Source organism: Oryctolagus cuniculus, chromosome 1, assembly GCF_051225735.1.
Source record: "Oryctolagus cuniculus isolate XC-2025 breed Fujian yellow rabbit chromosome 1, ASM5122573v1, whole genome shotgun sequence".
NCBI classification, from domain to species: Eukaryota; Metazoa; Chordata; class Mammalia; order Lagomorpha; family Leporidae; genus Oryctolagus; species Oryctolagus cuniculus.
Window position 1 is genome coordinate 13185136 of NC_142867.1, and position 10974 is coordinate 13196109.

Below are 10974 nucleotides of genomic sequence, written 5' to 3' on the forward strand. Positions count from 1 at the left end.
CCAGCGGAAGCTTGGGGACAGTTCTTCCTTAGGAATCTGCCGCCCCCTCCCCCCTCCCTCCAGGGACAAAGGGAGCGGCTTCCCTGCCAGGCATTCCGGAGCCGAGCCCCCGTCTTCCCCCTCCTCTCTCCATCTGCTCTGGCCTGTTGCTTCAGCACTTGGAGCGCACAGCACAGGCACTCACCAGTGCAGCACCCGGGATGTCTCATCCCCCGGAATCTCCAGGCTGGGGAGGGGGGTGGCTTTTCCCACACTGCACTGGATCCGGAGTCTCCAGGGAATCCCTTCTGCCTTCCCAGGTTCGCACACCTAGGATCCCGCTGTGTGAAGGCATCCCACACAGGCAGGGCAGAGGCAGCGGGGCACAGGGTGTGTGTGTGTGTGTGTGTGTGTGTGTGTGTGGCAGGCCCAAGGGTGCCTGGGGTCCAGCATGATCAGGAAAAGGTGTGGGCAGCCTTGGAGAAGGACTGGGAATGCGTGTGGCCTGGGTTGGCCCCAGAATTGCTACACCGAAAGGCTTGGGGATACCGAGCCCCTAAAAGGAGGCACGGAAAGGGCGCGGGGCTCTTAGCGGCTAGGTTTAAGCTGGGTTTGCATAAATCACAACATCGGGACTATCTGGACGCACGTTTTTTGGCCGCGGTGATGGGATATGTGGGGTGGTGTGAGGGTGTCCTAAGGGGATCCAGGAGCCTAAAGGGCCTCCCCTCACCACCTCTCGGTGACACCTGTGCGCCACAGTGCCCACTGGGCAGGTCGAGCCGGGAGACCCCCCCAGGCAGGAAGGGGAATGGGAGCGCGGGAGTGAGGGGTTGGGGCGGCCGGCTCACCCGTGTCTTGGCGGAACTGGTTCATGGACTGCAGGTCGATGATGTAGGGCGCGAGCCGGCTATCCACCTGACCCAGCACCACGCTGCCCCCGGCGCGGGGGCCGGCGCGGACCACCGCCTCGATGTGGTGGCTCACAGCCGGGCTGTAGGGACGCCAGCGGCCGTGCTCGTTCAGCCATTCCCAGACCACCACGGCCGAGGCCAGGAGCATGGCGAGCCCGGGGCTGCGGCTGCGGAGGCGGCGGCGCTGCGCGGCCGGCCTCCCGGGCCCGGCGCGCCCGACCTCCTCCGCTTCCTCCTGCGCCGCCGCCTCCGGGCCTCAACCGCGCCCCTCGCCACGCGCCCCGACGCCCCGGGCAGCTTCAGCTCCGGCCCATGGGCTGCTCCCCAGCCACGCATCCACCGGGGCCCGGAGAACGGGGCCGCCCGGCTCCGACCGCGCGCCGCCGCCGCCGCCGCCGCCCGGGTGCGCCGCTGCAGCCGCTGCTCCGCGGGGTCCAAGCGCTTCATGCAAGTGCCCGGCTCTCCGCAAACAGGCCCGCGCCTAGCAAAGCCCCGGCGGGCGCGCGCGGCCCGAGCCCTGCGGCCGCGAGCTGGGGCGGACGGCGAGGCGAGAAGCGGGCGCTCGCACCAGTTGCGCCGCGGGCTCTGCAGGCGTCGGGGTGGGTTCCTGCCGCACGCCCGCGCTCTGGAAGGCACGCTCCGGTCCCCTCCCCGCCCCTCCCCGCACGGCCGCTGCCGCGGAGGGCAGAGCTCCCCCTCCCTGTGGCTCCGCTCAGTCGCTTCCAGAAAGAATCGCCCCTCCCAAGCGGGGCGCCCAGGCCAGCCCGCGCCCGCGGGGGTGTCCCCAGTCCCTTGGTGCAGGGGCGACCCCCGCCATGACTCGGCGCTAGGACCGCAGCTGGCTCCGCGCCGCAACTTCGCAGCCTCCTTCCCAGAGATGGGATTTCCTTTCTTTTAACGCGGCATGGTCCGGGTCCGGGTCCGGGTCGCGAGCTCCCAGGCTCTCGGGGGTCTCCGGCTCGAGCACGCACTCGCACACACGCGCGCAGCCCCCACGCCCTCCTCGCTCCGGCTCCTATTACCTCATCTTCGCCAGCATCCTTAGCTGTCTGTCAGGATGCAGAAGCCACGCCCCCGGCTTCTCGCCCGCCTGCCCTGACGCTCAGGCGCCCCCTGCTGGCCCGCAGCGTCGCGTGCCGATCCGGGCCGACACACTTGTTCTTGCTCTAATTTGGTGGAGGTATATAGCATCTATGTGTTTTTATGACCCGGAAAGACGTTACTAGAGTCAGGAAGATACATGGTAAATTGATTTATCCTTCAGAGTTTCTATGACCAAAAGTATGAGACACTAGGACAAACCCAAGCCGAGCCTAGTTATTTTGGTCTTCTATAGTAAACCGTGGAAAGTAATATAAAAGGGGTGAGTTCTAACTCAAGGGAGGGTTGAAATCAGTATTACACATTAATCTTGTCCACACGAGTTTGCAACCACACAAAACAATGAATTCATTCTGTCAAGATCCTAGATAGGATATGGGAAAATAAAAACAGATTCTGTGTTAGGGAGTGGGATTATCAATGTTTTGAAATAATTTTTTCACAATATCGCATGATCTTTTTCTGTTTTAGAAGCCAAGGGAGGACGCAACATCTGAGCACCTAAGCCAGGAATTCCCAGGAGGAAAAAGTAGTACGCCAGATAAGAGGGGCTATTCCAAAGATGGATGGGAAGCAGAAAACTTACCCTTGCCTATTGTCTAGCCTGATTTTGAACCTAGTTTTCTTTTTTTTTTTTTTTAAAGAAATATTTATTGAAAGGCAGAGTGACACAGAGAGAGGGAGAGATAGAAAGAGAGATCTTCCATCTGCTGTTTCGTTCCCCTGGATGCAACAGCCAGGGCTGGAACAGGTTGAAACCAGGATATAGGAACTCCATGTGGGTGAGTGGCAGGAACTCAAGCAGTTGGGCCATCATTTGCTGCTTTAGCAGGAAGCTAGATTGGCAGTGGAGCTGGCAGTGGGTTACCGGTTGCCGTTATCACAAGAGGTGGCTTAATCTGCTGCACCACAATGCCAGCCCTGTATCCGGTCATGTATCTATCACCCTAAACACGACAGAGTATTACAACAGAATTAAAATACCTGGTGACACAGGAGGGTTTGAACCAAGCCTGACTCATTTGTAAGAAGAAGTGAACAAATAGATGACTTGACATTAATAATTAGTTATTTTTTTTTTTTGACAGGCAGAGTGGACAGTGAGAGAGAGAGACAGAGAGTAAGGTCTTCCTTTGCCGTTGGTTCACCCTCGCAGCCTCCAGCTGCGGCCGGCGCACCGCGCTGATCCGATGGCAGGAGCCAGGAGCCAGGTGCTTTTCCTGGTCTCCCATGGGGTGCAGGGCCCAAGCACCTGGGCCATCCTCCACTGCACTCCCTGGCCACAGCAGAGGGCTGGCCTGGAAGAGGGGCAACCGGGACAGAATCCGGCGCCCCGACCGGGACTAGAACCCGGTGTGCCGGCGCCGCTAGGCGGAGGATTAGCCTAGTGAGCCGCGGCGCCGGCCAATAATTAGTTATAATTGTAAAATAGATGTAAAATGAAATTTAACAAGCCCTCATGATTTATAATTCATAACAGATCATTAAGAAATAATTTATAAACCAATAATAATTATACATTTCTTAGGTACTCTAATACAATCTTAATTTCGAATAATATATACCATAAATTCCTGAAAATCAGACATCCCATTTTAGTATCCACACTATGTCTCCTCTTACCTGTAAGTGGCATAAAAATTACATGCCCAATTTATAATTTAGACATATGATGGCTATAATAAAATTTCACTAATTAAGACCAATTGGAATTAAGCCAGTCTTAAACTGTTCAACGGCATAGTATATGATAGTTTTTAAAATGCTATCAATAGTTAACACCAAGATTCTAGGAACATGCCATTCTCTTTCGCTGTAGAATGTCCATAGACAAAAATCATGTTTATTTCCAGTTACCTGTTATTATTGTAATAAACTACCCTAAAATCAGTGGCTGAAAACAAAAACAAGTTTTTATTGGGCACACAAATCTGCAACTTGGGGAGGGCTCCTAAGCCCAGGACAGCCAGTCTCTGCTCTGTACAGCTTTAGAGCAAGGCAGCTGGGAGGAAGCTGGATTCTGGAGTCTGTAGGTAGGCCCATGACTTGTGCTTGATACTGTTTTTGTCTGGGAACTCAGCTAGACAATTGTCAACCTAAGTGCCTACACATGGCCTGCGGAGCTGCTGATTGGCCTCTACACAACACAGAGGTAGGATTCTGAATTGGTTCAACCCAAGAAAAAGGGCCAGAGAGATGGCTAATTCTATTGTTTAGTTATTTTTTATTTTTAAAATTTTGTAAATTAATATACAGTTTTAAGAAATGAGACAGAAAGATCCTATGTACTCTCTTCCTCTATGTTACCCAATGATAATATCTTACAAACCATACTTAAAAACTGTAGTACAGTACTTCTACTGATAGTGACCAAATAGGTACAATTCCACAACGTCATTGATACAGCAGGAATGGGCTGTACATGACACAATATAGATTTTGTGTACAATATACATTTCCAACACCATAAGAATCCCTCATCTTGCCCTTTTATAGCCACACCCACTCCTTCCTTCCCCTTCACAATCACAAAAATGTTCTTCCTGTCTGTGATTTTGTCATTTCAAAAATGTTATGTAAATGGAATCATTTAATCTTTCAGAATAGGGTTTTTCTGGAGCATAATTCTCTAAAGATTCCCTTAGGATGTTGTATATCTTGGGAGTTTGTCCTATTTTATTGTTAAATGTCATTGCTTTGTATCAATATGCAACTATTTGTCTTGCTGTTCACCCATCGTAAGACCTATTTGTTGATTCTAGTTTGTTAATAAAGCTGCAATGAATATTTTCATACAGATTTGTGTGTTAATATCAAGTTTCCATGTCCTTAGGGTAAGTGGGGTCCTGTATGGTTTTATGTCTACTTTTTTCAAAGATTATTTACTTATTTGAAAGACAGAGCAATAGAGAGAGGAACACACACTCACACACACACACACACACATACACACATCTTCCATTTGCTGGTTCACTCCTTCAAAATGGCTGCAGAAGCTAGGGCTGGGCCAGGCTGAAGTCAGAAACTCGGAACTCCATCCTGGGTGACAGGGACCCAAGTACCTGAGTTATCTCTACCTCTCCTTTCCCAGAGGAAGGAAACTGGATCAGAAGCTGAGCAGTCAGGACGTAAACTGGCACTCCAGTAAGGGATGGCAGTGTCACAAGCTCCACCACAATGGCATTCCTTGTGATGGAGCAAAGACAGAAGCCTCAGCCATTCTCTCTGATTGCCCAAAAGATAAACATTGGAATTTATTCCTTGCCCTTGAATTGGGTCTTACACTCTGTTGCCTTCATACCCAGGTTCCCAAAGTCCCCCCCACCCCCACCCCAAGGCCACCTGAAGTTGCTGGGCCACCTGAAAGACCATTTCCAGGAATTCACCTCTGCCTACTACCCCTACCCCCACCCCCATTCCTAGCCCTCCTAAAAGGAAAAAAAGGCCTGGCCCATGGGGTCAGGGACTTCTGCCACATGTTCCATCACTGTGCACACACCAGCAATTGGTCACCCACCTCTATGAATTTATTTTCTCTGAATAAATTCAGTCTGGCTGTAGATTCATATACTGCCTCCCCTCTATTCTGAGCTTCTTTTCTCAACACCTTATATGTGTACTTTTAAAAGAAGTTGCCAGTTTTCTAGAGTGACTGTCATTTTTACATTTTCACCAGCAATGTACTCATGACCTGACCTGGTCACGTCCTCACCAATATTATATGTGTCAGGACAATTTGGCTATTCTGGTTGATGTGTAGTAATGCCTTATTGTGCCTAGTTAGTGTTTTCCTAATGGCTAATGATGTTGAATAGCTCTCTATGGGATTACTTGCTATCTGCACATCTTGCTTGATGCAATATCTGTTCACACATTTTGTTATTTGTTAACTGTTGAAATTTGAGCATTCTTTACATTTCCTAGGTCATAAACCTTGGTAGATATGTACTTCAAAAATATTTTCTCTCAATCTGTGACTTATCTTTTTACTCCCCATTCATGGGGCCTTTCATAAACCGTTTTTTCTATTCTGTTCCATTGGTCTACATGATTTTTTTTTTTTTTGCCACTGCCATGCTATTTTGATGATAATGGCCATGTAGTATGTCTTGAAATCTGGTATTGTAATGCCTACACCTTTGTTTTTGTTGTATAAGATTGCTTTAGCTATTTGGGGTCTCTTGTGTTTCCATATGAATTTTAGCATCATTTTCCTCTAGATCTGAGAAGAATTTCATTGTTGTTTTGATTGGGATCACACTGAATCTGTAAATTGCTTTTAGTAGTATGGATATTTTGATGATATTGATTCTTTCAATCCATGAGCATGGAAGATTTTTCCATTTTTTATGTCTTTTTCTATTTCTTTCTTTAATGTTTTATAATTCTCATCATAGATATCTTTGACATCCTTGGTTAAATTTATTTCAATGTATTTACTTTTTTTGTAGCTATTATGAATGGTATTGATCTTAGATCTTTCTCAGTTATGGCATTGTCTGTGTATGCAAAGGCTATTGATGTTTGTGTGTTAATTTTATATTCCGCCACTTTACCAAATACTTTTATGAGTTCCAATAGTTTCTTAGTGGAGTCTTTTGGTTCCCCCATATTTAGAATCGTGTCATTTACAAATAGGGATAGTTTGACTTCCTCCTTTCCAGTTTGTATCCCTTTGATTTCTTATTCTTGCCTAATAGTTCTGGCTAAAATTTCCAGGACTATGTTGAATAGCAATGGTAAGAATGGGAATCCTTATCTAGTTCTGAAACTTAGTGGGAACGCTTCCAAATTTTCCCCATTCGATAAGATGCTGGCTGTGGGCTTGCCATAAATTGCCATGACTGTGTTGAGGAATGCTCCTTTTATACCCAATTTATGTAAAGTTTTCATCATGAAAAGATGTTTTATCCTGTAGAAGTGAAATGGACACTATGAGAAACAATGTCTTGATCAGCTCTTGTCCTGACTGTCGAGGAACAACTTAGTATTTTATTCTTTTAGTATTTTTTGTTCTACTTAATACCATTGGTTGAACTCTTTAATTAACACACAATTATTCTTAGGTATTTAAAAATTAACTGAAAAGTGATCCCTGTTAAATATAAAAGCGGGAATAAGAGAGGGAGGAGATGTACAGTTTGGCACATGTTCATTTGGACTTACCCCTAATGGTAGAGCTAGAAACGTGCCAGGGGATTCCAATTCAATCCCATCAAGGTGGCGTGTACCAATGACATTTTACTTGTTAAGGTGATCAGTTTAAGTTCATAATTAATCAAAAAGATAGGATTAAGTGTCAAAGGGATTATATAAATAAGACCAGTGTCTGCAAATAATAATTGATAGAATTAAAAAGGGGTGAATGATCCTGCATGGGAAGTGGGATACACAGCAGACTCATAGAATGGCAGATGCCTTAAGCAGCACTCTGGCCTCAGAATCAGCCCCTAAAGCATTCGGATCTGGCTAAAAAGCCCATGAGAGTTTCTCAGGCATGGAAGGCCGAGACACTGTGGCAAAAAAAAAAAAAAAAAAAAAAAAAAAATCTAAATGAAAGATCTCTGTGAGTGAGATCCCAGCAGAAAGAACGGGCCATCAAAGAAGGAGGTACCTTTCTCTGAAGGGAAGACAGAACTTCCACTTTGACTATGGCCTTGTCTAAATAAGATCAGAGTTGGTGGACTCAAGAGGCTTCCATAGCCTTGGCAGCTCATGACAAGAGCTGGGTGATTACTGACATCATAAATAAGAATGTCAGTTGTTAAATCAACAGCGGGAGTCACTGTGCATTTGCTCCCCATGTAGGATCTCTGTCTTTAATGTGTTGTACTATGCGAATTGATGGTAAAACTACTACTCAAACAGTATTTTACACTTTGTGTTTCTGTGTGGATGCAGTCTGTTGAAATCTTTACTTAGTATATACTAAGTTGATACTCTGTATATAAAGATAATTGAAAATGAATCTTGATAAAGAATGGGATGGGAGAGGGAGTGGGAAAGGGGAGGGTTGTGGGTGGGAGGGAGGTTATGGGGGGAAAAGCTGCTATAACTCAAAAGTTGTACTTTGGAAATTTATATTTATTAAATAAAAGTTGAAAGAAAAAAGAATATATGATAACCTAAAAAAGAGGCACATTATTAGCCATGTAAAGACAAGAAAAGTCAATAAAACAAAAAATGATACAATATTGTAAGTAATCTATGTAGACCTTGGGAACTTAGGGCATTCAAGAACTCTCCTGAAGTGAGATGATTAACAGCATGCCTGTCACATTGTACTTCACTAAGTATTTTTAAGTCCTAGAATGAGTAGTTTTCTCTTTCTGGGTGGGTTAGTCCTCTGGGAGAAGAAGTTATTTTTAGCTTCCTAAGGCAAGCCATCAAGTTGACAATCTTACGTTTGTCTCCTCTAGGGCTCTCACTTTTCCCTTTTGGGCCTGTGCACAACATCCTCCTAATCCAAATTCCCCTTAACTGAAACAGCTGATAATGATGGAAAGTAAACATTGGCAGGAATGGGATAAACCTGTTCCATAACAGGCTTTACACTGGTTTTCTTTCTAGAGTTTTTGGATGTTTATTTGTTAATTAATTAGCTAGTTAATTTTAATTTGCTTGAAAGGCAGAGTGGGCCGGCGCCGTGGCTCACTAGGCTAATCCTCCATCTTGCAGCGCCGGCACACCGGGTTCTAGTCCTGGTCGGGGCGCCGGATTCTGTTCCGGTTGCCCCTCTTCCAGGCCAGCTCTCTGCTGTGGCCTGGGAGTGCAGTGGAGGATGGCCCAGGTGCTTGGGCCCTGCACCCCATGGGAGACCAGGAAAAGTACCTGGCTCCTGCCATCGGATCAGCGCGGTGCACCGGCTGCAGCGCATGGGCCGCGGTGGCCATTGGAGGGTGAACCAATGGCAAAGGAAGACCTTACTCTCTGTCTCTCTCTCTCACTGTCCACTCCGCCTGTCAAATAAATAAATAAAAATAAAATATTTTTTAAAAAAAGAAAGGCAGAGTGATGAGCAAAGTGGGGGGAGGGACAGAAAGAGAGAGAGAGAAAGAGAGAGAGAGGGAGAGTGCAAGAGAGGGAGAGATTGATTCCCATGTGTGTTCACTTCTGAAATGGCTGCAGTAGCCTGGGCTGGGCCACGTCAGAACCACAAGCCCAGGACTCAGTGCAGCTCTCCCATATGGGTGGCAGGTATCCCAGCACTTGAGCTACTATCTGCTGCCCCGACCCACATATTGTATTTTATTGTGTGGTTGTTATAAACTGAATGTTTTACAGCATATAATGAGTCAACTCTGATAATCAAGCTTTCTCCATTCTCCAGGCTGAATCCTGTTGCTGTCATTTTTTTGTTTAGTGTTCTTCTTGAACTCATTCATTAAAGTCTATTCTTTGTAAAAAAAAAAAAAAAAAGAAAAAAAAAAGAAAAGGAAAGAAAAGATGTTTTATTTGATCAAATTCTTTCTTTGCATGTATTGTGATTATCATAGGGTTTTTGTTTTTCAGTTTGTTAATGTGATGTATCACATTGATTGATTTGTGAATGAAGCATACCACCGATAAATCCCACTTGGTCTGGGTGAATGATTTTTCTGATGTATTCTTGGATTCGGTTAGCTAGTATTTTGTTGAGGATTTTTGCATCTATGTTCAACAGTGATATTGGTCTATAGTTCTCTTTCTCTGTTTCATCTTTTTTCTGATTTAGGAATTAAGGTGATGCTGGCCTCACAGAAGGAATCTGGGAAGATTCCCTCCATTTCAATTGTTTTGAATAGCTTGAGAAGAATTGGAATTAGTTTTTCTTTAAATGTCTGGTAGAATTCAGCAGTGAAGCTCTGTGGTCCTGGGCTTTTCTTTGTTGGGAGGGTTTTTACTACTGATTCAATCTTCATCTTGGTGATTGGTCTGTTTAGGTTTTCTGTGTTTTCATGATTCAATTTATGTAGGTTGTATGTATCCAAGAATCTATCCATTTCTTCTAAGTTTCCAAATTGTTGGCATACAGCTCTTTGTAGTAATTCCTGATGATTCTTTTTATTTCTGTGGTATCCATTGTTACATTTCATTTTTCATCACTGATTTTATTGATTTGGGTCTTTTCTCTGTTTTTTTGGTTAGTTGAGCTGATGGTGTATCAGTTTTATTTATTTTTTTTTTTTATGGTGAAAAAACATATATTTAGAATTAGCCAGCTGGACTCCGTTCAGATGATCCCAGTTTTGTTGGCGACGTCCAGAGCATCATAGTCAGGAGCCAGCCGCACATACGCCTTCTTCTCTCCGTCAGGTCTGATCAGGGTGTTGACTTTGGCCACATCAATGTCATAGAGTTTCTTCACAGCTTGTTTGATCTGGTGCTTGTTGGCCTTGACATCCACAATGAACACCAGTGTGTTGTTGTCTTCTATCTTCTTCATGGCCGACTCCGTGGTCAGGGGGAACTTGATGATGGCAGAGTGGTCAAGCTTGTTTCTCCTGGGGGCGCTCTTCTGAGGGTATTTGGGCTGCCGTCGGAGGCGTAGTGTCTTGGGCTGCCGGAAGGTGGGGGACGTGCGGATCTTCTTCTTCTTGTGGCTGTGGATGCCTTTCAGCACTGCCTTCTTGGCCTTCAAGGCCTTCGCTTTGGCTTCGACTTTAGGAGGGGCAGGAGCTTCCTTCTTTGCCTTCGGCGCCATCTTGGTGAAAAGGGAGTTTTATTTATTTTAATTAATTATTTATTTTTTAAAAAACCAGCTCTGCATTTCACTGATCTTTTGTATTGTTTTTTGGGCTTCAATTTTGTTTATTTCTTTTCTAATTTAATTTTGTCTTTCCTTCTACTAATTTTGAATTTGTTTTTTTTTTTTTTTAAAGAGAGAAATTTTCCATGCACTGGTTTAATTTTGAGTTTGTTTTGTTGCTTTGTCTCCAGGTCCTTGAGATGCATTTATAGCTCATTTATTTGGTGCCTTTCCAATCTCTTGATATAGGCA

The 10974-nt window shown here is 45.6% G+C and overlaps 1 protein-coding gene and 1 pseudogene across 3 annotated transcripts in view; both read right to left on the minus strand.

Annotated features, from left to right (window-relative positions):
- DTX4 (deltex E3 ubiquitin ligase 4) overlaps positions 1–1964 on the minus strand; it is a 34246-nt gene extending 32282 nt beyond the window's left edge. Inside the window, exon 1 of one of the 2 annotated variants that reach the window (XM_089308623.1) lies at positions 1916–1964. Coding sequence is in view for 1 of the 2 variants with exons in the window: in XM_051854367.3 (XP_051710327.1) it covers positions 831–1041 (211 nt within the window). In the remaining variant the exon portion in view is untranslated. Of the gene's footprint in view, positions 1–830; positions 1185–1915 lie in introns of those variants that run through there. The other variant, XM_051854367.3, reaches the window with a different exon arrangement.
- An 8177-nt stretch (positions 1965–10141) lies between these two features.
- Positions 10142–10685, minus strand: LOC108178727 (large ribosomal subunit protein uL23 pseudogene; annotated as a pseudogene). Its single transcript, XR_016212302.1, has one exon. The product of XR_016212302.1 is annotated as a large ribosomal subunit protein uL23 pseudogene (transcript).
- Between the last annotated feature and the right edge of the window lie 289 nt (positions 10686–10974).